This window comes from Hypanus sabinus, chromosome 3 (assembly GCF_030144855.1).
Source record: "Hypanus sabinus isolate sHypSab1 chromosome 3, sHypSab1.hap1, whole genome shotgun sequence".
In the NCBI taxonomy this organism is placed as follows: Eukaryota; Metazoa; Chordata; class Chondrichthyes; order Myliobatiformes; family Dasyatidae; genus Hypanus; species Hypanus sabinus.
In genome coordinates, this window is record NC_082708.1 from 122942814 (window position 1) to 122969490 (window position 26677).

The following is a 26677-nucleotide window of genomic DNA, read 5'->3' on the forward strand; positions in this document are numbered from 1 at the left end:
CTGCTCCGGTCCTCCCATTGCCGGCGACGTTAGGAGGAGTGGCGCCCGGCAGCCGGAAGTGTAATAATTTGAGGCGACGGGCAGAGCGGAGTCGGATCCGGGGTTACCGCGGAGACCGGTTCTCGGATTATTAGTGACCGCGGCTGGAGTTCAGGTACAGTTTAGGAGTCTCTGGAGCTGTTCACGTTGTCTCAGGTTCCCGGAACGGGCTGGGAGTGAGATGGCCGCAGGCCCCCTCACTGGCCGGTGGTCGTGTCGCTCGGCCGACGTTACGTTGGCCCTGGCAGCATTTAAACATTCTTATTTCATTCATATGGTATTGAATAGGTGAGAAGCAAAAACGGTAAACTTTTAGAGGAAGTAGGAGACGCAGATCGGGACCATGCTGGACATGGTCGCAGGTGATAATGTGGGGGACGATTAATGTGTCATAATCCCACGGTTAGTCGGGGAAGAAACGCGAGGAAAGCATGCAAACTACCTTATTGCGCACGTAAATAAATAATATCCCTTTACTAACTTCACTAGCTTATATGTTATTCTGTTTTCACCGCAATTAGATGTTAGGAGCAACCAAAGAGAAAGCAGTAACTGCTGAAAAATTATGTCCGCCCTCATATTAAGGCATTAGTTGAAATCCATGTAAGAGAAGACCTTCTGATTCTTTACTGGTTTATATGTTATTCGCTGTCCTAGGCGGCAGTGGAGGCCAAGTCATTGAGTATATTTAAGGCAGAGGCTGGTAGGTGCTTGATTAATCAGGGCATGAAGAGATACGGGGAGTAGCCAGGAGATTGGAAAATGGATCAGCCGTGACGAAATGATGAAGCTGACTCGATGGGCCAAATGTCCTAATTCTGCTCCAATATATTATGGTTTTACTTACAATTATTTAGAAATGTAAGGTGTAGGACCACCGAAGTAAATTTGGGCTTCTGGTTGGACCTTTTTTTTGTGTTTACAAATTGTTTTTCTTTTGTACAAGTTTAAAATACCTTCATCAACTCTTTAAGTCTGAATAGATACAGCCTGCCATGCTGACTATCCCTAATCGATCTCTGTCTATCCAAATAATATCTGGTCTCTTAGAGTCCCTTCCAATAACATGCCCACCACTGATGTCGGGCTCACTGGCCTATAATTTCCTGGCTTATTCTTGGAGCTTTTCTTAAATGATGGAACAGCAGTTCTCTGCCACCTATGTCTGTGGCCACGGATGTTTTAAATATCTCTGCTAGGGCCCCTCCAATTTCTGCACTAGCCTCCCACAAGATCTGAGAGAATACCTGGTGATGTATCCACCATAATTTGCCTCAGGATAACAAGCACCTTCTCCTCTTTAATCTGTATAGGTTCTGTGACTTTGCTGTTTTGCCTCACTTCTACAGACTCCGTGTCCATCTCCTGAGTAAATATAGATGCAAAAAAATCCATTTAAGTAAGATCTCTTTTGGCTACATGCATAAATAACCACTCTGATCTATCATGCCTCCCACTATTCGATAGGTTTCAATGAGGTCACCCCTCATTCTTCTGAATTCTAGTAAATACAGGCCCAGAGCCATCAAACATTCTTCATTAATGACAAGCCATTCAATCCTGGAATTATTTTTGTGAACCTCCTTTGAACCCTCTCCAATGTAAGCACATCTTTTTTAAGATAGGGGCCCAGAACTGTTCACAATACTCCAAGAGTGGCCTTACCAATGCTTTATAAATATAGTCTCAACGTTATATCCTTGCTTTTATATTCTAGTCTTCTTGAAATGAATGCTAACATTGCATTTGCTTTCCTCACCACAGACCCATAGCCATTAACAGCTCCTGTTATGTTTTATTCCCGGGATCATTCTCGTGAACCTCCTCTGGATCTTCTCCAGTGCCAGCAGATCTTTTATTAGATAAAGGGCACAAAACTGTTCACAGTACTCCACATGCAGTCTGACCAATGTCCTTTAAAGCCTTGGCATCACATCCTTGCTTTTGTATTCTGGTCCTCTCAAAATGAATGCTAACATTGCATATGTCTTCCTTACCAACAATTAGGGGGCTTGTCTTCTGTCGAACAAACATCTCTGGCTTGGATGCTGCACTGCACCACCTCCGATGGGGCTCTGACGCTTCTCTCCTGCGTGAGGCAACACCGTGCTAGATACAACCAAAAGCATGGAGTTCACCCGTCACCCGCCAATAAATCAGTCACTTGGCCGTGCATCATTCCACATTAACAATGTCCAACAGGATCTTGTGATCACAAGAAAAGCACCTAAGATGATCGCTGTCTGTTAGACTGTACGCCTCCTCTGGACACCGACTCCTCTGATGTCTCTGACACAGGCAGCAGCGCAAACCACACCAAGTCCAGCTCCTTCAGTTTCTCTGCCAATAAGCGACCCACTGATAGGGTTAACCTGCATTGATTTAACTTCTTAGTGTCCAGCAGGGTCTTGCTATTGTAAAAAAAAGTTTTAAAATGACAATAGCACCTTTGGTTAACCCTGTAGAAGCTGCTGTGATGGAGCGTGCTGCTATCCTACTGGAAGTTCCGTACCTTATTCTGTATACTCGTCGTTGTCTGCTCGTCTGAACCCTTAGTGCTTAGGTGGCACGTGGGGCCTCTATTCTGGATACTGCATGCATTCAGATAAAAACACCTTCAATCTTGTATTCGTCACCCTTTTTGTTTTGGCCCCGTATTACAGTTTAACTCATCCAGCTGACCCTATTGTTTGCCTGTCCTTCCTCACAGTCCCATTACACACTGCATCTGCCTCTGGTTCCTATACCCCTGCCAAATCCGTTTTCTGCCAATAGGGAGATGCTGAATAAGAAGATAAGTCATACCATTGACATGAAATAATCCATTTCAAAATTATACTGTAGAATCTTGTTCTTGGGGTGGGTTGTATTAGTATGGGTTTGCTTGAAAATGTTAATCCAATTTATTTTGCTTTGATGGACCAAGCAGATTCTTTGTAAATGTCCATGGTTTGAGATTAGTTAAGGCACTGTTGCTTTTCCATTCATCTGGACTTGAGCAACTGTTCCTTCTAAATATTCTCATAAATGTGTAAGTGTCTTTCTTTTGTTGCCTGTTTATTTCCGGCCAATATATTTATTCCTTGTGACATGAAGGGGTACTTTAATTTCAGTACCAGCAAATTAACACCAGTACTGCTGCTAAACGGAGATGTTGTCATGGGATTTGCGTATTTTGTTTCTCTTATTCTGCCAGTTTCTTTCACCATGTTCTCCATAATTCTCATCGTCCGGTGCCTGAGACTCTTTTATTCATTTGCTATCTTCATTGTACAGTAACTGTTGAACAGTGCGGGTAGTAAGTTTGGCCGAAGATCAATTGTGTTTGTGGTGGCCATTGAGATTCCTTAGTTTTGAACAAATTGGGAACTTTGACCTATTTGGAGTCAATATGGGCTTCAATCAGCAAATCTTTACATATTTTCTTTGAATTGCAGTGTTTTCATATTTTTGTAAAAGACAAATAATTCTGTTTCAGAAAATGGATCCATATTTAATTCATATTTAATCCTGTTACAGAAATGGATCCAGCATTATTGAAAGAAAGGGAACTGTTCAAGAAGCGTGCCCTTTCCACTCCTGCTGTAGAAAAACGAAAAGTGCCCTGCTCTTCAGGTTCCTCTAGTTCCAAAAAGAAGAAACCGAAGTCAGATCAAGGAAGTGCCTCAAAGTCAAATTCAGGTAATCTGCTGCATGTCCTAAAAATGAAGACTGAATGGTCCTTCCCCAAGTCGTGGCCCAACCTGCAGCTTGCAAAAATGCTGGGATTATTGCTGTTGGCAAGGCCTTAAGAATTTTGGGAGCCTGGAAGTTGCTAAAGGGACACCTAATCCTGTTCACAAAATGAACTTTTCCTACAGATAGCTAAGTATCCAGACTTGGCTCAAACATTCAAAGATCTTCTAAAATATTTGTTTAAAATAAATTAGTATTTTAAAAGAGTAAAACGAAGCACTTTTCAATAACATCTGAATTAACAATTCATAAAATGTTAAAAGTTACTTAATAAATAGAATTATAATATTAAATGAATATTATTGCTATGCATTTAGCAAAAAGTCTTATTTCTTTTTTAAAATTCCACGCTAAGGGCAGGTTAATGTCAGTTTGCTGACGGCAACATATGCTGAAATCTCAGCTGCCATCCGTATTACTTGGTAGTGAAGCAAACACTGGCTTCACTGACATTACTCCACACGTTCAGGGTAATACTCTTCCATCTAAGCATCTGTCAGAAATCCTAAGTTGAATTCCTCAGATCTCTGAGCTTAAAGGAAGTGAAACAATTTCTCTCTTGGTAGTTTTTCCACCATGTGCTAATATTTTTTAATATGGGTTCTGAGAAGAAATTGAGAAGGTCATTTGAGCTTCTCTAATAAAACCATCTGCAGGATGTATTACGTTGGAATGATTCTTAACCATTTTATAAGTAAAATCCTTTAAAGGTGAATTGGTGGAGAATGATTCTGGTGTCATATACCTACCAGCATACTTTATCAATTCTGTATAATAATCAAACAAGTTTAAGGAATGGAACATTTTATGTGTCGGATGAATTCTGAATCTTTTTTTGGGATAATTATAGAGGAAGAATGGTGAAATTCTTTCCAGGATGGAAACAGTATTTCTTTCTCAACTTAGAAATGTCCATATTTTAAAGAAAGTTTTTTCCTTTGTAGACTCAAACTCTGTTACTAGCAATGATTCTGTAAACTTGCCTCAGTTAATTTCATTTGGCAATTTTGGAATTTGTTGTTCAATAAGTTGACTGAGTAATATATTTACATGTGTTTTTGTTTTGGTAACTAAAAAGTATAGGACACCATAATGGTGTGACCCAGGGGCCATTGTGAAATAGGAACCTTGGTGTGCAGTCCAAGTATTCTTAAAGGTGGCTGCACAAGTAAATAAGGTTTCGAAGAAGTATGTGGGATACTGGCTTTTATTGGCTGGGTTATAGAATATAAATAATAGTTGTTATACAATTTTGTTAGTTAGACCACAGCATGCAGTCCTGGGCACCCCACTCTAGGAAGGACCTAGAAAGTACTGGAGACTGTGCAGAGAATATTTACCAGGAGGTGGGTGAGATCAGATATATAGAATTAGGATGGACAAATACAGTGTGGATAGTGAGAAGCTGCTCCTAATTTGATGTCTTCCAGTGATGTGGTGGCACTCTCGGGCTAACCAAAGGTGCTATTTTAATTTATAAAATGTGTTTTTTTTTAACAATCCAATGACAATTCTACTCCAAGAGCCTCGGGTATTGCAGGGCTACGCCATCAGTGAGCTGCTCGTTGATCGGAGTAGCTGTACTGGTGTTGGCAGTGGAGCCAGCCGAGGATGGGTGGCAGAGAAAAGACTGGCCAAGTTGTCGAAAGAGCCCGCTGGGATACCGGAGGGGCTGGTTTGGGTTTGGAAGAGATGACTGCAGACTGTGTTGCTATCCGCTAATTTGAAGCATTGGAGTTAGTGTACTATAACCTTGAGCGGTTGTCTCAGACATTTCACTTGCATTGTGAAACTGTTGGACAGTGATAATGTAAGTTGCCTCAGGCCTGTTACTCTTGTTTGATGGAGACACAGTCAACATGAGAGCTGTCTAGACTCAGTTGTAGCAAGAACTAGCCCACGGCTTGGGGCTTGCCTGCTATGCAGATGGTGAATGACATGGAAGCGCTGCAGTGTGGGATCTGGCCTTGCCCGCTGGTGCTGCCCTCTGGTGTTCAGGTGGTGGAATGACAGGCCAGGAGAATTTATCATCGGTGCTGTACATTGTCACTTAGGGTCTTGGACTAATAGATATATATATATTATATATATATTTTTTCAAATGAATACGCATCTTTGAACATTACTCTTTTTTTAATGTTTATTTGCTATTTTTGAATATTTTTCACCTTGACCATGGTGGCATGTTGTTTGTTTCAGCTGTATCTATGTATGGCTTGAGTGATAATTAAACTTGATTTGATATAACTAGAGAACATAGATTTAAGGTGAAAGGTTAAAAGAAATCTGAGGGAAAAATTTTTCACCCAAAGTTTCAGAAAGCACTGCCTATGAAGATGATGGAGGAAGATAGACTTCAACGTTTAATCCTTTATCTGTATGAGCACTTGAATTGTTGGTCTACCATAGACCAAGAAGTGGTAGTAAATGGTATTGGTGTCGATGGATGGCATGTATGTGGTAGAACTAAGGGCCTGTGATTCCAAGTGAATTTTTTTGAAGTAGATGGATCTTGAATGTAAAAGTGCTTTGAAACTCTGTCCCTTTGTTAATACAGGTTGAGATTTCCTTCTGGATTGCTTCAGTACTGATTGCAGTGTTTACAGATTTACTGAAATGATTCTCAACAAAAAACTCCCAAAGAGCAAAAAGTGATAGTTCCAAAGTAATTTTATAAATTAGCAATGAAATTTTTTTTATACATTTCCATTTTATATAAAGGTATTGTATTTTTTTTTCAGAAAATGGACCTTTATCATACAGGGCACTTCCAGGAAGCACTGGGTACAAATTTGGAGTTCTTGCTAAAATAGTGAATTACATGAAGGTAATTTGCATTTATCTATTACTCCTAGGGTTGATAGTTAGCGTTTCTGATTTTACATTATAATGGGTATTGAATATTTTTAAGGTTCCACACTTTTACAGAAGCTATGTCAGCAAGTTTAGCTTGCGGTAGCTAAGTTTCAGTTGGATCTCACGGGATGGGTTGCTTTCTCACAACACTTGTATCTACACTCTCTCCCTTTATTCTCACTCCCCGCAGGTGGAAGCAGTTCTTGGGCTTGTCTAACATCACAAAAATACACAAGTATTTCAGTTTATTTCTCCTGTCTAATGCTTGTCACTGTATAATATTTGCATTTTAGATGTTTATTTTTCTCATTGGGTATTGATTAGGTATTTATTATGTAATTATTACACAGAAGGGAAACTGTGAGCTCCAACGTGCACTTTAGACTTTCATTAAAATGGGCCCTTTTCTTTTTTGTTCTTCTTTACCCTTCAGTCAGATTAAGAATTATAAAGCTAAATCGTTTAATTGCACATGGTATACTGTCTGTTATTTCGTGGCACTATTTGGAACACATCATGCAGCATCCACAGAAACAGGAGGTTTTGCATCTCAATCTCATACATTTCGCAGGGCCAGAGATTGTCTTCCCTGGACCTACACAGCCAACAAAACCTGAGGGTCGCAGTTGTGGGGGCTCCTCTGGGGTTCATTTCGTTGGATGCTGTGCGATTGCCCTAAGCATTGAACTAGTGGGTTGTGTGTTTAAGTCTGTGCTGAACAATTGTCTGGTAAAGCAATTTCGATACGTGGGTATGGATGCTGCCGGGGTTGAGTGGCAGTGTGCATCCACGGGGTTACAGGTAACAAATGTGTGCATGTTGAGTGGGGAAGATATTCATACTCCTGATGAATTGTTAATTCAACTTTTAAGTATTGTTAAAGCTGTGGGCAGAGTTACAATTGTGGGGTGGAGATTTGATAAAACAGCAGGCATGGACTTTGTTTTAGTTCAGACTAGTGTTGACGTAACGGCAGTGTAACTGCCTGGTACTATTGGGACCCCAGGTGGTGGTGGTGGGGTATGTGGACTGTCCCGACTTTCCGGGAGGAGTAGAGTGTAGATGAGCAGGCTGAATCGCAAGTCGAGCCTCCCGTAGCTGGGGGCGGAGTCTTCTTTGGGATACTGCAAGTCTTTGTCTTTACTGATGCTTTGCTGCATGCTTAAGTGCTTGGTGGAGGGCGCTGATACTTTTTTTTGCTGGTGGGGGGTTCATTGCCTTACTGCTGTTAGTGTGCGGGAGGGGGAGCTGGGGGGAGGCTTTGGGATGCTAACATTTAACTGCCATTTATTCTTTGGGGTATCTCTCTGTTTTCATGGATGTTTGCGATGAAAAAGAATTTCAGATTGTATATCGTTAACAATTCTGACACTAAATGTACTTATTGGATATAGAGATAAAAAAGATAATAAAAATATGGCCAAAGGTCTTGTCCAAGATTGTTAAGGAAATAATGAAGGTAGAGTGACAGTCATTTAATAGTGGAATTATGTCCATACATGGCCTCCTCTACTGCCATGATGAGGCCAAACTTCGGTTGGAGGAACAACACCTCACATACCGTCTGGGTAGTTTCCAGCCCCTTGGTACGAACATTGAATTCTCCAACTTCCGGTAATTCCCTCCCTCTCCCTTCCCCGTCCCACCTCTACTCTGTCTCCTCTTCTAGCTGCCTATCACCTCTCTCATGACTCTGCCTTCTACTACCTATAGTGCTTTCCCCTTAGATTCTTTCTTCACCTCTCTGGCCTATCCCCTCCCCAACCCCTTGATCTTTCCTCTGATTGGTTTTTCACCTGGCACATTCCACCCTCCTCCCCCCCACCTTCTTTATAGGGCCCCTGCCCCCCCCTTCTTCAGTCCTGACGAAGGGTTTCAACCCGAAACGTTGACTGCTCCTTTCAACGGATGCTGCCCGACCTGCTGAGTGCATCCAGCTTTTTTATACATCTTGATTTAATAGTGGAATCCTGACCTATGGGCAAGGATAACTGATACAGTATCACAAATTACAGACCAAAGTAAAGGGGGCAGTGAGCCTAAACCCAGAAAGAGTGGGTTGTAAGAGGCTGCAAAAATTGGGAGAAATAATGGTAAGTGAAGGTGACAGCGCTTGGGAAGATCTAATGAAGAGACATTAACTGCTGTTGTAAATAGTATGTACGAATGGTTTACCATTTTAGACCATAAGATATAGGAACAGAATTAGGCCATTTGGCCCATGAAGTCTGCTCCTCCATTTCATCATGTCTGATCCATGACCCTCTCAGCCCCAATCCCCTGCTTTCTCCATATAAGCCTTCATGCCCTGACCAATCAAGAACCTATCAACGTCTGCCTTAAGCATACATGAAGACTTAGCCTCCATCACTACCTGTGGCAAAGAACTTGGGTTTAGATATTAAGCATTTGCTTATTTTACTTTTGTTTAACTGTAGAAAAAGATGTGAGAGAAAGAAAAAGTGGTGTCCAGCATAACAAAGGCACGGGGAAAAACGAGAGGTCGTCCTCAGATTACAAACACAGGCATTCCATACAATCAAAAACACTTCCATAAAAATTAAATTCAAATGCAAATCAGTCTTGAAAGAAAAATTACCTGAATACTAGAAACCTCCCTACAATAATCAAATGTTATTGTCTTTTAAGTAGAAAGGCAACTAGTTTCATTTTGGGAGGCCAGTTAAGAAAGTTGTTTTGGAAACTGACAATGAATCACTTCAGTTGATACACTTGTGCAATGATACTCTATCAAATAATGTAACATATATTTGTACAAGCTCATCAACTAGCCACTGAGCACAGGACTCTTGTTATTAGGTAGGGGAAGACGATAAATAAATTCAATCTTAACTGGCCCTAATCAGCACCATTCATTACAATACCATTGAAGTATGGTTGTATCTAGTGATTTTGTCTATCTTCCAGCTTATGGACAAAATCAATTTATGGACATCTGCAAGAACAAAACCCATTTGTAAATGGGTAATGGCCTGAGTTATATCAAGTGGGGGAAGAAAAGCACAAGGAGGGAGAATACAGTGCGAGCTATACAAAATATTTTTAACATTCTTTGTCTCATGGTGTGATCTGAAATCTGAAAGGAGTTTCCCAAAAGATGGTCAGAAATATGTAAGGTAACACCATTCAAAAAGTTCGGAGAGGTAAATGAGGTTAGAAATCAGATTATTACTAGTAAGAAGACAACAATCAAGACTTAATTTTAAGACATGGGTCAATGGTTGTTTTGGATTATTTTTTCACTTGAAGTCTAAACACTGGTAATTGCTGTTAATGAATATATTCCAGTCCTAGTTACCAGCACTCCTCCAAGTCTAATGACTTGTCCATTCCCAGATTTAAACAGTCCTTCGTTGGCAACCAGGATTCAGCTGTAGAGGCCATAGACTCTAAACTTCCAATCCTACAACTTCTGCCTTTGTCTTTTTCATCCATAAAGTTGTTCTTTAAACTCAACCTTATAGCCAAGACCTGTGACGTATCTCTTTTTGATATTGCTGCCGAGATCTGAGGGATGGGTTTGATGTTTTGGTGTGAAAAAGGTATTGGATAAGTGTATTGTTATTTAAATGTATTTATTTTTATGCAGACACGCCACCAGCGTGGAGATACTCATCCATTGACCTTGGATGAAATTCTGGATGAGACTAAACTCTTGGACATTGGCATGAGGCAGAAACAATGGTTAATGACAGAGGTGAGGCACTTGTACAACTAGTTGGGGACTGTGATCTTTACCAATCTGTGCAACTGTGACAGTGAACATTGCAAGTGAAATAGAAGACAAAATTGCCTGAACTTATAAAGCTTTTTTCATAGCATTTAGATATTCAAAAGGAGTTTATAACCACTTTGCTAATTAAAATGTAGTCAATATTAGAGTGAAACAGCAGCTAATTTGCTCTCAAAGGGATTGTCAGCAATAAGAAAAATCACAGCTAACCATATTATGTTTGAAAGATAAATATTGGCCAGATGTTATCAATCTTGCTTTAGTGTTTTGGAATCTTGCATTCATTTGAGAGAGCATTTGGAGTTTATTTGAAAAGGTATCTTAGCCTACAGAGCAGTTCTTGAATGCTAAAATCTAGATTACCTGCTTGAGTCTGAGGATGAGATTAAATTCAGGAACAGGCAGATACAGAAATTTCAATTTCTCAAACCTGTTTTGCTGTTTAGTTAGTTTGTGGCTGTAAAAGACCTTAACAATCTTCCATACCTTAACAGAAATGTTAATTATATTTTTCAAAGCAAGTTTTTTGAACAAATAATTTTTTAGAAAGATGTTTTTCATATAATCTTTGAATGACTCAACTCTAATTTTAATAAAAATAGTAAAAAATTAAGCATGGAATACTGTTTATTTGTTGAGATACAGTGCAGAGTAGGCCATCTGACAACCCCTGATTTAACCTTGGCCTAGTCACAAGAAAATTTGTAATGATCAATTAGCCTACTGACTGTACATCCTTGGATTGTGGGAGGAAATCGGAGCATCTGGGGGAAACCCACGTCATGGGGAGAACGTACAAACTCCTTATAGGCAGCAGTGCGAAATGAACCCTGGTTGCTGGTACAGTAAAATGATGAGTTAACCACTTTGCTTCTGTCCTCTGTGTCAGCCACCAGGGAAGAGTGAAGTGAAACTACTCTAAGCTATCAAGTCTTTCAGACATCTTGCGCATCTCAGTTAAATTAACCCGATCTTCTAAACTCAGGAAATAATGAAATTAGTCTCTGCAAGTGGTCCTCGGAGCTAAATTTATCTACCTTTGATATCCTTCAGTTAAATTTAAGCTGCAACCATTCCAGGGTAGTAAATTCTTCCTGAGTTATGGAGCACAGAAACAAACATTACTCAGAGTGAAATCTAACCAGCATAGCCATCACTTCATATTTTCCACTCCTTGAGATGAGAGTTTTTTCCAATTTTGGTTTCCTTGTCATTTTACTTTAGTGATTTTTGTACTTGTAGCAATAATAGAATTCATGTTTTTGTCGTTGCTATTACTGAATAACATTTGGCGCCAAACGATATAGAGAGCCAATTGCTTGTTCAAAGCAGGATTTTAAAGAGAGTCTTAGGTGATGTAAGAGAAGTGGAGAGGTTAGGCTGAGGCTATAAACAAAGCCTTTAAAATTACTACATTTAGTAAGAGGAAATGTTGCTCATCAAATACAGGTTAGGTAAGCAATATCATGAGTTGATTAAGGTGGCAGTGAGGCGTGTCATGAGGTGTGCATGTGAACGTATGTTTTTGGTAGAATTTGGACAAGAATTGTAAGGGGGATAATTGGAGACTGGTTTTAATGAGGATTAGAATATCAAAAATAAAGGCTATTTTGGGATTGGGAAGTTTGGAAGCTACAGAAAAGGCGGAGAATGGAGCTAAAAGTCCAAAGAGAAGAGATTTTCAAAATGTTAAAATAGCTGAAGCGAGTTTTTTTTCTACCCCAGTGGTAAAAAAAAGAAATGTGGATTGGGAATGGTGATGAATGGAAAGGAATTCAAGTCAGTGACAGAGATGAGATTCTACAGATGATGGAAATCCTGAGCAACACATACAATGCTGGAGGAACTCAGCAGGTCAGGCAGCATCAATGGAGTGGAATAAAGAGTCGAAGTTTCAGGCTGAGACCTTTCAGCAGGTCTGAAGAAGGGTCTTGGCCTGAAATGTCGACAGTTTATTCCCCTCCATTGATGCTGCTTGCCCTGCTGAATTCCTCCAGCATTTTGTGTGTGTTGCTCAACGAAGTGCCTGCCTCAGTGGGAGTATGGACAATGGCACGATGTTGATCGTGAATGTGATAGGCAGGTTAGGAACAAATGGATGAGAGAGGACTCTGCAGTGGTGTTCCGTTGTATGTGATAGAGAAAGTGTTTTTAAATTGACGCGTGATGTCAGAATTTAAATACTCCCCACCTTGATCAATCCACATCATTACTTCTAGTCAGGCAATTCCTCAGGATATCTCAGTTTCTTAAATTCTGGTTCTAGCTGTCAAGGCAATAAGATTTTGTCTGAATTTATTACCTTTTTCCTCCTCAAAACTTTCCTATTTGATCAAATGTATGTCATTTCCTCTTGTAACTGCTGTGATAAGGCACCCAGGCACCATGAGAATAGAAATTACTGTTGATGATGGTGTCTTTAATTTGGTCTGTAGAGCAACTTGTTTTTCTAGTTTTTAGGGTTACGCTACAAAGTGAGGCAGAATATGAAAGGCAGAGGTATGCTGAAGTTCCAAGCTAAACCTCCCAAATTAGCCAGTAGTTACTCACGTAATTGTAAATTTCAGCCCTAGTCCCTCATCTGTCCATCATAATACCTAGGCATATCTTGGCTGTATGATAGGGAGGAGTCAGCAGAGGTGATGCTACAGTTAGTAGTAAATAGCATTGAGTCCTCAACCCCCATGAAGGTTTGTAACATCACATTAAGCAAGAATTAAGAATGCTGCTTGTAGAGTACCTCCCACCTGTGTCCTTCTGCTGATGAATCAGGACACTTTATTAAACATCCCTTGTTATCTCCATGTCCATCATCAAGTGACTGAACTGGATGAATCCTGGGGACCTGACTTTTAATGAGGTGAAAGTAAAGGGTTAACTGTGTTTGATGCCCTAATCTGGTGACTAGTAAATGGTAGATGTCCATCTGGATTTATTCTTACTCTGGTTTTGATGTGAGAGTTCGGTGCAACAACTGGCTATTTGGCTACTTCCTTATCTTAAAACTAAAACTAGTGAATCTGATGAGTTTCTGTGAACATAGGTAACTTTATAGCTGGGATAGCTTTATATAAATGAGTAGTTGTGATGAAAATGAAGATTCAATAGAGGTAAACCATCCCATACATCTAAGCGTGGTGAAGAGCCAGCATTGTGACAATATCTACTATATATTAAAACTACTAATTTCATATTCCTAATTTGAACATGATTAATCTGATACAAATTCTGTTATTAGCTGGTAGAGCCCAGAGCTCTAAATCTCTATAATTATCATACGTGGTAGTAATATTAATGACCTGAGAGACATTTACTTTGTCCTGACTTTCAAGAAACAGAATTATTGGTGCAATAGATGTATTTCCTTAAAGTTTTTTATTCTGTTACATCTCTGCTTTTTCACAGGCACTTATAAACAACCCAAAAATTGACGTGACAGATGGAAAATATGCCTTTAAACCCAAGTACAACTTGAGAGATAAAAAAGCCCTTTTAAGGCTTTTGGACAAGCATGATCAGCGGGGTTTGGGAGGGATCCTCTTAGAAGACATAGAGGAAGGACTACCCAATGCACAGAAAGCTATAAAGGTATCTGTGTGAATCGTCACTCAACCTGTCTGTATGATTCTGTAGGTTCTTGTCACAGTTTACCCTGCTTACTTAGCTTTGTGTCATCAGCAAATATAGCAGTCTTTTCTGTAGTGCATGTATAGTACTGTGCAAAAGTCTTTGGCACATGTGAAAAAAAAATTCTGCAAAGTGAAGATGCTTTCAAAAATAATGAAATGAAAATCTTCTAAATCAAAAACCTTTGTCTTTAAAACTGCATCAATTCTCTTGGGTTCACTGTTGTGCAGTTTTATAAGTAAATTGGCTAGTAGGTTGTTCCAAGCATCTCAGAGAACTTGCCACAATTCTTCTGCAGAATTTGGCTGTCTCGCCAGGTCCCAGGCATCGATGTTCAGATCAGGGCTCTGAGGAAGCCATGATTCCATTAATTCTAACCAGATCACCAATTTCATTTGCAGAAATATAATCCCAAACCTGCACGGAACTTCTACCGTGCTTCACTGTTGACTGCAGACACTCATCCATGTAGCGCTCTTCAGCTCTTCAATGGATAAACTGCCTCCTGTTTGAGCCAAAAATGTCAAATTTTGACCCGTCAGCCCAGAGCACTTGCTGCCATTGTTTATCACCCCAGTCTTTGTGTTTCTGTGCACAGGTGAGTCTCTTGGCTTTGTTTCCTCTTCAGAGGAATGGCTTTTTGGCAGCACTCTTCCATGAAGATTACTTCTGACATTACTTCTCTAGACTGTAGAGGGGTGTAATTGGGTTCCAGTGGTTTCTGTGAGTTCGGAGCTGATAGCAGTGCTGGGCTTCTGTGTTGGATAGCAGAAGGGATATCAGTTTGGTGCATCCTTCTCGTCTGCTGCACTCAGTTTCCATTCCTGTGCATTGCGTTTTTGGTCCTCAATTTTGTTCGTTTCTTTGTGCCTCTTCAGAAGACCTTGTTGATGCAGGATGACCACCTTGTGTCTTGTTGCTATGCTCACTCTTGCCATGGTGTAGGAATAAATGATTTGAAGGTTAAACTGTCACTTCTGCCACACCCTCACCTTTTACTTTGGTTGTCCTTCACCCAATTTGATTCCTTCTACATCTGTTTATCTTTGTTTAATCAAGCACCGGGCTATGTACCTACAAATTAAGTTTTTATTTTGAAACGTGGTCTATTATTTAATTTGTTACCTTAATGAAATACAAAAAATTCTCTGCAAGATTTAATTTTTTGGAAAATGAATATATGGATATCTAGAATTTGCTCTTTTCTACTGATACACTAAAGCAGATGACAAAAAAAAATCTAAAACAAAATTTATATAAAAAATCTAAGGTGTCTAAGAATTTTGCACGATACTCTATGTTTATTTATATAAATGTAGAAACTTGGCATCCCTTTACAAATCCAGTGGCCTACCAGAAAAAGACCCATTAATGTCTAGTTTGTTTTTCATTAGCTAACCAATCTTCTCTTCTTGCCAATATGCTACCTTCTACACTATGATCATTTTTAAGCAGAAACTTTTAATATGCCAAATTTCCAATTATTTTCAAAACGATATTGCCTAATTCCTTTGATTTTTTTTCTTTAAACTTTTAATAATAAGTAAGTTTTTTTTTACTTCCATTCTCCTTTTTTGAATAAAGGAGTTACATTTGTGTTTTTTTCAATCAAATGGATACTTCTCTGAACTTGGGGAACCAAGGCAAGCCACTTTGAGGCTCAAGGATGAAGTTCACAAGGCTTGTTTTTTTAGATTCCTTTCAGCATCTCCAGACCGTTGAGCATTATTTAAGAACAGGTATATTATGAACTATCAAATTAGTAGAACTCAAATGGTATGTGTTTATTTTAATCGAAGAATTTTGGGTAACATGCATATGTGTACCTCTGTAGGTATTGGGAGACCAAATTGTGTTTGTAACACGACCTGATAAAAAGAAGATTCTCTTTTATAATGACAAAAGTTGCCAGTTCACGATAGATGAAGGTAAGCAGTTTTATTTTGAAACGAATGCACTTCTCAGTCATTGGTCCAGTTTTATTTTAGTACCTAGTAATACAAAATGTTACTACGTATTGCAACAATTTTAATAAGTGATTTTAATAAACAAGTTATTTTAGATAAACAGATGGCCTCAAGAGTAAAAGTTACAAAAGTTTGCATATGTGGGATCTCTAACCTAAAGTACTAAATTATTTAATGGGAGCATGATTAAACAAGTTGACAATAAACCGTAGAAAGACATTTATGGAAGACTTGGGATGAGATACAGAGGGATATAGAATTTTAGGGAGGGTGTTTTGGAGTTTGCACTATACACACAGTGTATGATTGGCTGTAGTGCCATAGTGATATTCAGGAGGCTGAAAGCACCTGAAATTGAGGGGTGCAGCGATGTAGATAGTTTGTAAAGCTGGGGAAGTTTTCAGAGTTAAGAAGGTTTGGGGTGAGACTATTGATCCAACAAAGATAAAGATTTTAGAAGTGTACTGTAGGGCTTGAAACAAGCGTAGATCAGAAATGAACAAGTGAGACGAGAAATATGATTTTGGTTGAGCACAAATAGAAGATGGCTGGCCAGTAGTTGACAGTCAAGTCTAGAGGGAGCAAAGGTGTGGTTGAAGCTGTCAGCGGCTGAAAAGCTATGCAAGGGTAGAATGGGAAATGTTATAGAACTGTGTAGTTTTGGTTATGGAAATGTAAAGAAAAATCAGTTTTGCATCAAACTCCAAGGTTGAGTGTGTTCTGGCTCAGTTTTGGACAGTCTGGTAAGAATGTTGCACTGCTGGTTGAGTTAGTGGTCCAGATGAAAACAATGAGTGGTAGGGTGGTGCAGATAGCATTATTTCTGTCTCTCAGTGTCGGAGACTTGGGTGCAATCCCAATCTTGGGTGCTGTTTGTTCATCTGGGTGGATTTCATCTGGTTTACTGGTTTCTTCCTACCTCCCAAAGGTGTGCAGATTAGTTAGTTAATTTACCACTGTAAATTGTCCCTAATATGCAGATGAAATGCAGAGTCTGGGAGAAATTAATGACAATGTGGAGAGAATGAAAAGTGGGATTGATGGATTATTACTGTTAATTGAGTGGTTAATGATCAGCACAGACTGGATGGGCTGAGGCTCTTATCTCTGTGCTGTATCTCAATGACAATGACTTTACTCTCTATTTAGTGGCAGGAAATTTCTGTTTTGCTTGTGTCACACTTCAGCTAAATGGCGTGATAAATTTGAGGCAGTGGAGTGATTGAAGGAGATGTTTAAGAAATGGAGTACAAGAGATAATACCTTCAAATGACATTGCTAAGAGGTAGAAACAGAAGGGATTTTGATAGTTATGGTGCAGGAGTGGAGCAATTATAGTGCAGGATTGGAAAGGGAACTATTGTAGTGGACTTTGTTTCAATGATATAACAGTGGTACCATCCAGTAGGATATTAGATGAAAGATCTGGAAAGAAATGAAATGGTCAATTGTGTAATGGGCTGCAGATAAATTTTAGAAGATTGATTTTATCTTAATTGATTTTATCTTAAGTGGTGACTTGTGGCTTTGATAAAGATCTTGCGTGACCATAAGCTAAATTTGAGGGGATGCAGATGTTAAAATGAGGAACTGATGGGCAAGGACTTCTCATGTGTCCTCGTGGCAGGGAGTTTGTGGTGGCAAGGTAATTTTCAAGATCATTGGGGTTAAGGGTGAATGGTGATTGCAGATATTCAAATAAGTTGGAAAACAATATTTGGGAAGAGGGCAATATTAACGAAATGGTGAGTTTCAGTAAGATTATCTTTTGTTTATCTAATCACTTTTTGTAATGTGTGCGTGTACTCTGCTTTTGGTAATCTGCTAATGAAGAAATAATCTGCACAGAATTTCAGAAGGGATGTTAGCAAAGCTCAATTTGATTATGGCAAGACTTTATTCACCAGCACTCTCCTATGTTTAGCTGTCAGTGGTGGAAACTATGCAAGAGGTGTGACGAGATCAGGGATTCCCCTTGTAGATTTTAGCAATTGTTCTGGAGGAAATGGATTTAAATAGCCAAAGGCACTTAACAACTCTAAATGATGGAGGCTTCCTTGTATTCCAGTTTACCAGTGAAATAAACGAGGTGGTAGATTTAGAAGTTCAAGATGTTACATTGTTATTTTTGTACCTGGTAGTGTTTTCTTTTATTAATGTAAAAGCTGTTCATAAACCAAAACAGAGTTACTCACAGGGAGTATTTTGGACCATATTTTAGTCCAACGATCAGATTGGAAATGTATCTCCGAGTAGGGAATGCACCACCATTGCTAAAACCCCATATTTTTGTGGGTTTCAAATTTAATGAGTCAAAATACAGAAATGGGATAGAAAGTATAGTAACACGGTGTCATGACAACAACCTTTTGCTCAATGTTAGCAACACAAAAGAGCTGGTTATTGACTTCAGGAAAGGGGCAGTGCACATCCTCCTATCTACATCAACAATGTTGAGGTTGAGAAGGTTAAGAGATTTAATTTCCTACATCACCATTAACTTTTTCTGGTCTAACTATGTAGATGCTATGGCCAAGAAGGCTCAACCAAGAGGCTATAGAAGTTTGGCATGACCCTGTTGACCAATTTTTGTCAATGCAGCATAGGAAGCATCCTGTCTCGATGCATCACAGTATGGCAACTGTTCTGCCCAGGACTAGAAGGCACTGCAAAGTTCTGGACTCAGTTGAGTGCATCTCAGAAGCCAGCCTCCCCTCCATGGACTCTCTGTACTTCTCACTGCCTCAGTAAAGCAGCCGACATGATCAAAGATGCCATCCACCCTGGACATTCTCTCTCCTCTTCTCTCCTGTTTGGCATAAGCATGTACCACCAGGCTCAAGGCTTCCACTCCACTGTTACAAGACTATTGAATGGTTGCCTAGTATAATAAGATGGACTCCTGATCCCACAAACAACCTTGTTATGATCTTGCACCTTGTCTATCTGCACTACACTTTCTCTGTAGCTGTTGCACTTCTCGCTGCATTCTATTATTGTCTTACCTGGTACTACCTCAATAATTTGATCTGTATGAGCAGTAAGACAAGTTTTTCACTGTACCATGGTATATATGACAATGATAAACTACTTCCAATTCAAACATAATAGTATATTCGTCAATTAGCAACTCAGGGCAATCCAAGAATCAATGTCGATTTCCATGAGGGAATTGCCTAATTGCCTATCAATTTCATTATGAACATGACATTCAAATTTGTTTTGGATCTTAAAGCACAAGAGATGTTCTTCTGTTGGTTGTAAAAGGAATAGTTGCAAAGGGCTGTCATAGAGTTTGTTAGACAGAATTTAGGTGGGTTATTTGTTTTAACAATTTTTAAAATCTTTACAAGAATTTATTTCAAATTTCTATTGGCTTGTTGACTATTTTAAAATTGTTTTATTTTTGAGTTGCTTAAACTTTTTTTTAAGTGTTTTGCTCCTTTTATATCATCATACTCATTCAATCCAGCATATATACGAGACAGAATCCTTTCAAGGTTTCCACAAGAGCTTGCTGGGGGTATTTTGAAGAACAGTATCTTATTATTAACCAAATTAATAGCTACGTCTTTGGGTGATTCTGCCCATTCAATTCATTCTTTTCATTAATGACTAGGAATAAAATCTCTGTATAATACATCAAGTCTATTTGTAGAATTTCAGAAATTGTGGAGAAGCATTCCAGTGGATTCTATGGATGAAGAGAAGATTGAAGACTATTTAAAAAGACAGGGAATTTCTTCAATGCAGGAGACGGGACCAAAGAAAGTGGTAAGTTCCTTTGTGTTATGACTCCCTCGCGTGGGAAAACACAACTAACCACACGCAATTTTTAACATTGTGTGTGCTGCTATCTGGTCCTCCGTCTACAGTTGAAAAGTGAAAAAGCATGGGTATAATGATTTTTTAAAAGTAATATGGCATGTGTTATGAAACCCCGTAACTGGGTCACTTACCAGCAAAGATAGAGAGGTCCGTTGAAGTCTGATGGTACTATTTTTAAAAGTATTTATTGATAAAGGGGCACAAAAATAAGATTAATGGAAACATACAGATAATATACATCATCAATACTAAATCTAAAAGCGCGGGTATAATAAGAACCAATAAGGAATAGCTCTATCGTTGTCTAGGGGATAATGTATTGTCCGATAGAAATATAACAGCCACTGTTAGTTTGTTCACGCTGCAGCGTTTTGGGTTAAGAGAGGGGCGGTTTAAACTTGCCTAGGTCTTTTATGATGCCAGTCCTTTTAGGCAGGGGAGTGGGTTCCCCGTCGTTAGCTAAAAGCCGTTTTCTGTGGTTCCAGCCACCAGTTCCAGCAACGGAACTGAACGCACATGGCCTCCTTCAGATGACTTCCTGCTGTTACGTGGTCACTTAACGTTTCTTCTGGTGTGTCTGAGGGGCTGTTCCTACAGAACTTCTTTTATCCTGACTCACAGGGTCATAGATGCCAATCAGGTTGGGGGTGATGCAATCTCTCCCTCAACCAGCCCACTTTGCCTGAGGGCGTTCACGTAGCATAGTCTCCAATCCACAAATTCACCTTCCGGAGACAACAGCCGTGTCCCGTAGCTTTACATCGCCGGGGAAACGAGACATTCTGCGTGTCTCTCTCTCATTTCCTGAGCCCCCTGACCCAACCCAACAGTGATCTTGCGATTCTCACAAAGGAGGGGGCTACCCCACACCCTTCGGCCCCTCAGAGATGTGGTACATTCATAACACATGTAATGTGCATTAATTCAACCAGGCCAAATGACTGTATACTGTATCATCACATCTCTCTTACATAGCCTCCACCACAGTATTATTTGTCCAATCAGTTGTCAAACTTATTTAGCATTTTCCCATCATTGACTCATTAAGTCCAAATGGTGCCACCATTGTTTTGGAACTCTATTGAAAAGTGTTTTTTCTATAAATTTTGGCACCATTGACTCAAACTTTGTACTAATAGGTAATGGACTGTGTATCATCTACACATTTCTAGATAATTTGTTTTGCATGAATGTAAAAAATTATTGCAAAAGATGTCCCAAAATGCATTTTCTAGGTCAGTAACAGTTTGTTTTCTTTTACTTTGGGAATATTGCCCTTAACTCTCGAATGTTCATTCCTTTCTACCCAATACTTATGCACTATATATGTATGTTCACCCTAATTCCAATACCCCAATACCCCTAATCTTTTCTGATAATCTTCTATAAGACATCAGATCCACCTATTTTCCACATCTATCATTTACATTTCCCTTTTGAGGAATTCTATGAAGTAAGTCGAGCTTTTTTATTCCAATGCGTATGAGTTCGAGCCATTTCTCTTTTTATCTATATGTTGGTAATTTCTTCTTGAATTTTAAAATGTATTCTCCCACTAAAAAGGATCATACTGACTATGGCTAAATGGAGAAGCTGTAGATCCTTTGCATTAAAACACGGATAAATTATTGACCAATCAACAATGAATCAAGGTTCTTAGATTTAAAGAATTGAACAGTTTTTTAATGTCATTTAGAGAACGCAGATGGTTTTCTTTTCACTCAAGGTGCAAATTGGTATAGGTGAATACCCATATGAAAAGCAAAGGAAGATCTATGTCTGGTGCTCCCGAAGTGGCTTCCTCTCCATTGGTGTGACCAGACGCAAATTGGGGACTGCTTTGTTGAGCACATCTGTTCCATCTGCCAAAACTAGAATTTCCCAATGGCCAACCATTTTAATTCCTATCCCCATTCCCGTTATGACACATTGGTCCACAGCCTCTGTTTTTGCCATGATGAGGCCACTCTCAGGGGTGGAAGAGCAACACCTCATATTCCGCCTAGGTAGTTTCCATCCAGATGGCATGAGCATTGATTTCTCCTTAGAGTTTTTTTCTTTCCTCCCCTTCTCTCTTCTATATTTTATCATGGAACAGCATCAGATTTTGTCTGATGCTCCATGTATTCATTTGTCAATACCATGTTAGACAGATTGGCTTATCCTGAAGACGAGTAAATATTTGCATTAGCTAAAACTAATACAAATTAATGATGAACAAATATATTCAATATAAACAGATCTATAAAACCATTAGTATCTCTATTGTAGTTTAATGTTGCTAACGCACAAAGATGATTTATATAAGTGCCAAGAAGATAACAAAATTGAAGCAGATGTTACACAGAGAAATGAAACATAACCCTATAGTCATTTAAATAAACCTAACATTATTTGGTTTCATGTTGGAATTTCAAAAAGCCCAGAAGCATTTGAGGTGGAACAAAAAGAGCATCAGTTCTATATTAAAATTAATAGCAAACTAATCAAATCAAAACAAGTTTAACTACCATTCAAACCAAACATATCCAGCTGAACGAGACAGTAAATTTAAACTAGAAAGTAACATAATTGAAGATAGTAAGCAGAGAAGCATACCCACTTGTCAGCTTCCGTTAACATCTCTTGATGGCTTCAGTTTTGAATAAGGACTTCTCGTGGTTTAGTTCTTTACACTACTAATCTTGTAAGGAAGCATGCAAGTTAGAGGACTTTCTGGAGAGCCTGACACATCCTTCATAACTAGTTGCAGGTTTACCATAAAATTGTGGTGAGGATCTTGTTTTAAAATGGACGCAGATGAGAATTCCAGTCAGATTCAAGTGTGGAGTTTCAAGTTTGTAACTCGTGGTGGGGGCAGGAACATTGAAATACTGAAGTCAAGATTTATCTTGCATTGTGCAGATAAAGTAAGAAACTCCCAGAAGTGGAGAATTTGTAAACTTTGAGGGCACACAGATTGTCATGTTTGTTTTACAGTGAGTATAGCTAAGTGTAGTAGTTAGTGAACGTGATAACGTTGTCTAAATTAACACATCTACAGTGGCTCAAGGTGGCTTTACCATAGAGATGACATTTGAATGAAACATCAATGATTCTGTGATTCAGAAAGGAATTGAACCCCAGCTTTGTTTTTAAGATTGATGCTAATGAAGAGAACATATTCAATTGATGTGGATTTCAGGGTCCCATTGATTGCACAAGATCTGGAATCTAGCTTGTCACTCACACATTGTAATGAGACCCAGATAGATATTAAAAACAGAGGTTAGGCAACATCTGTGGAAAGAGAACCAGATGTGAGATTATTTGCCGTGTGCTGTATTAGGCTTCATTTTATTGGAATAATATTGGAAGTGGTGTAGCCTCCAGTTGCTAGCAAATACAAATAATGAAACCTTTATCATGGAACAGCATCAGATTTTGTCTGATGCTCCGTGTATTCATTTGTCAATACCATGTGTATCAAAGCACACTGCCATGCTGTCTGCTCTTCATGGCCTTGCCCTCACCTTCCTCATTTGTTTTTCTTGCTACATTACTTTCCTGTGCTTTTCTAGTGGTTCCATCCTGCTCTCACTCTGCTTTTGCCCTCAAATTTTCTGTATAATCCACACCACCCGCCCTGTATGTTTTTGCCTTAGAAGCAGTCAACATATTAATCAGCCAGTTAAAGTGAATACCACTATATTATTTATAAAAAATATGTATATTTATTTCAGTTATCTGTGCAGAAGAGGAAAAAGTCTGCTTCTCAGAGGAAAAGGAAATTCAAGGCACATAATAATCATATGGCGGGACTGCTGGAAGACTACTCTGAAGGTGTATCTGGCAAAGAATAGCTATATGGAAAGAGGAAGGAGAACAATACTTGAAAAGGAACTGAATAACGCAACAAAGTGCTGTGACTGAAGCACAGTGCAGTAAGACCGATCACAGCTTTTCAGTTGAGATCCCAACTTTTCAGTTGAGATTCCTTTGTTCTGTTACTTAATCTTATTTGAAAGTTTATAGAAACCAGCTTTATCAATTATGGAGTTAACTTATTGGACAAGGTCTGTTTTGCTCAGTAAAATATGTTTTCAACATCATGGGTTCTTATCTTTTTTTGGAATTCTGAAGTGTTTGGGGGAATATTGTATAATAAAAACAAGTATGTATTGTATCAAAAATAATAAGCCTTAAAAACTAATTCATAGTGAATGCTCTATTTTTAACAACATTTCGGAGCCTTTTATTGCCCTGCAAATAGTTTCGAACAGGATGACCAAGAAATTCTCTTGGGCTGTCCCCACTCTACTTCCATCATGCTGCAGAAGTTTCATGTTCTGTGTTTAATTTGACACAATTAATTCATGTTTGTACAGTCCCATACTACTCCAAATTGAGTATTTAAAAAATAGGTTTTTAGCCTAAATGCTTTGTAATTTCGGAGAAATAAAATGCGGTCCTAATTTAAAAAAAAATTCCTGAAATGTCACTATCAACAGAAAATTATTTTTACCATCTGTAATAATGAATCTCAACACACTGAACAATTGTTATGCCTCATTGAATCATCAGGAGATTAATCCATGAGATAATTGTGAACACAAATCAGGTTTGCTTGTAACCTAGAGGGCAGTGTGAGTGAATCACAAAGGAGAGAATCTGCAGATGCTGGAAATTTGAATAACACGCACCTGACTCCAGCATTTTGGGAAGTGTGAGTGGACTTGCTGATTTGGTGAGGCTGACTGGTGACCACTCTTCTCTCACACACTGTTTTTGTTTATTTCAAGTTTGGGTTATGAATGGAGCCGCCCAAACCTGAGGACTACCTGCTCTTGACAAAACTAAGTTTGCTGCCACGATAAACAGTACAAATATGAGCAGGAAGTTGCAAAGGGACATAATGAGATTAACTGGTTGCGAGGGAAAATCTGTGAATGCAGGAGTTTATTTTTGGGATGTGTGTTATCATTCTCTTTGAAGCTAAGAAAGTTAGATCAGACTATGTTCTAGGTGCTAGTTAGCACATCCCAATAATCTCTAAGACGAACTGAGTGTTACACTTACCATGGGGGTCAACTATATACTGTAGATGGATAAAAGTTACTTGCGTTACAATTGTATAGACTTTTGTTTTACCGTCTCTAGAATTCGATGGTCAATTCTAAGCACCACTTCTCAACAAAGGAACATTAGATTTGGAGTACCCAGTAGCAGCACTTTCAATTTGCTGGCAAAATACTGCATATAGTGAGTTAAATTATTAGAATAAATTAGTTTTGCACTCTCTCTTGTTTAAAAATAAGGGGTTAAATAAATGATAGAGGTTTCCTTTTGTCATTTTTGATTCTTAACTGGTTCATCCCATAACCATCACTTCTGTCATTTTAGCTTCATTTTGGCCCTCATTTATTCCATGAAAAGCAATTATAGATATTTCTCATAAACCCCAGCCTTTATAACATCACTTCAGATTTTTACCCAAGTCTGCGTGATCTGTCTGTTTCTCTGGTTATTTACAAGCCGTGAGCATCACTGTATTGCTCAGCCCTAGTTATCAATGAATGGCCATCCTGAAACACTGCAGCTCTTCAGCTTGCAGACCTTTTATACTAGCAAGACCTATAGGCAGGTGGCAATGAAATCTACATTGGAGATTAGTGCCAGAGGAAGCCCCAAGGACATGGATCCAGGATTGTCAGAAGTTCCTGTTGCAGTGGTTTCCAACCTATTTTAGCCCAACACCCCCCAAAGCATCTTCACATGTGCCAACATCCTCTTAAAACACCTTCATACATTGCAAACACCCCCTAAATCACCTTCATTACTTACCAATGCCCCCCAGATCACCTTCATTACTTACCAACGCCCCCCAGATCACCTTCATTACTTGCCAACGCCCCTCTTAGGCACAATATGCTTTCCGGCACCCCCATAGTTTAAAACCATGTCTACAATATTCTAACATGAGAAAACTGATTCTGCTTTAAATTTTCATTTGTCTTTAAACCTAGCTTACACAATCCCTGTACGTGCACTGTACAGTGGCTTCAATATCAGTATGACCCCTGAGCTTGACAATTTTTAGCATGATTTGAAATATCTGGTTCAAGCCTTAAGTCCCCACGTGTAACAATGTCCAAGTGGTTTCTGTTCTTTGTCAGTAAGTGGTTCATTGCACTGAAGCCTCTTTCAACAAGGTAGGAGAAGGGAAATGCAATGAAGAGCAGTTTGAAACTTTGTATGACTTTGTAGCCATATATTATAAAAACAGACATTTTTAAAAAAACATTTGTTTCTTCATCTTTCTGTGTTTTGGTAATTTCTTCTTGCAAGCCCTTTCTTGTTTTTCCACCTTGCAAAGAAATGGATTAATTTCCCAGTCTGGAATTTCCAGATCATTCAAATCCTTGAATCAATTCTGAAAATCTTTCTTCAATGACTGCAGGTATAAGCAGTACTCTTGCAAATCACTGTCTGTGAAAGAATGCCATACTTTCCATGCAGGGAAGCTATGAGAACATTCCTCCCCCAATTTTTGCTTATTTCCAGTTTTCTGATAAAAGTTGACATTACTTTTTGCCTGGATTAAAATGAAATTCTCATCCTGCAGTTTCATATTTAGAATGTTCATTCTGTCATACAGATCGGCGAGTTCAATCTTGTTTCCCAAGCTCTTGTTGACTTTGAGCAAAAATTCAACAGTGTCAAAAAGACTAAAGAAATGTTTTAAGCAGCAATCTTTTGACAGCCAATGCGCTTCAGTGTGAAGAAGCAAGTGATTCAAACTTTTCATTGTTAACTTGGCATAAAAATATTCAACTATTTAATTGATGAGCTTTAATTTTGTTGACAGCAGATAATAAAAGAGTCATGCTTG

At 38.9% G+C, this 26677-nt stretch overlaps 1 protein-coding gene across 1 annotated transcript; it reads left to right on the forward strand.

Annotated features, from left to right (window-relative positions):
- Nucleotides 1-26677, forward strand: gtf2e2 (general transcription factor IIE, polypeptide 2, beta). The gene is made up of 8 exons (XM_059965056.1): nt 1-154; nt 3559-3720; nt 6516-6601; nt 10241-10348; nt 13790-13972; nt 15846-15939; nt 19637-19752; nt 23529-26677. Exons 2-8 carry the CDS (start codon nt 3561-3563, stop codon nt 23646-23648), a joined length of 867 nt encoding a protein of 288 aa, XP_059821039.1. The 5' UTR covers nt 1-154; nt 3559-3560; the 3' UTR covers nt 23649-26677.

Excerpts from the sequence above, each read along its gene's own strand:
- gtf2e2 (XM_059965056.1), top strand. The coding sequence starts at position 3,561 with ATGGATCCAGCATTATTGAAAGAAAGGGAACTGTTCAAGAAGCGTGCC. Across the intron at positions 15,940-19,636 it reads CCAGTTCACGATAGATGAAG|AATTTCAGAAATTGTGGAGA; the intron begins GTAAGCAGTTTT and ends GTCTATTTGTAG. Across the intron at positions 19,753-23,528 it reads AGACGGGACCAAAGAAAGTG|TTATCTGTGCAGAAGAGGAA; the intron begins GTAAGTTCCTTT and ends TATTTATTTCAG.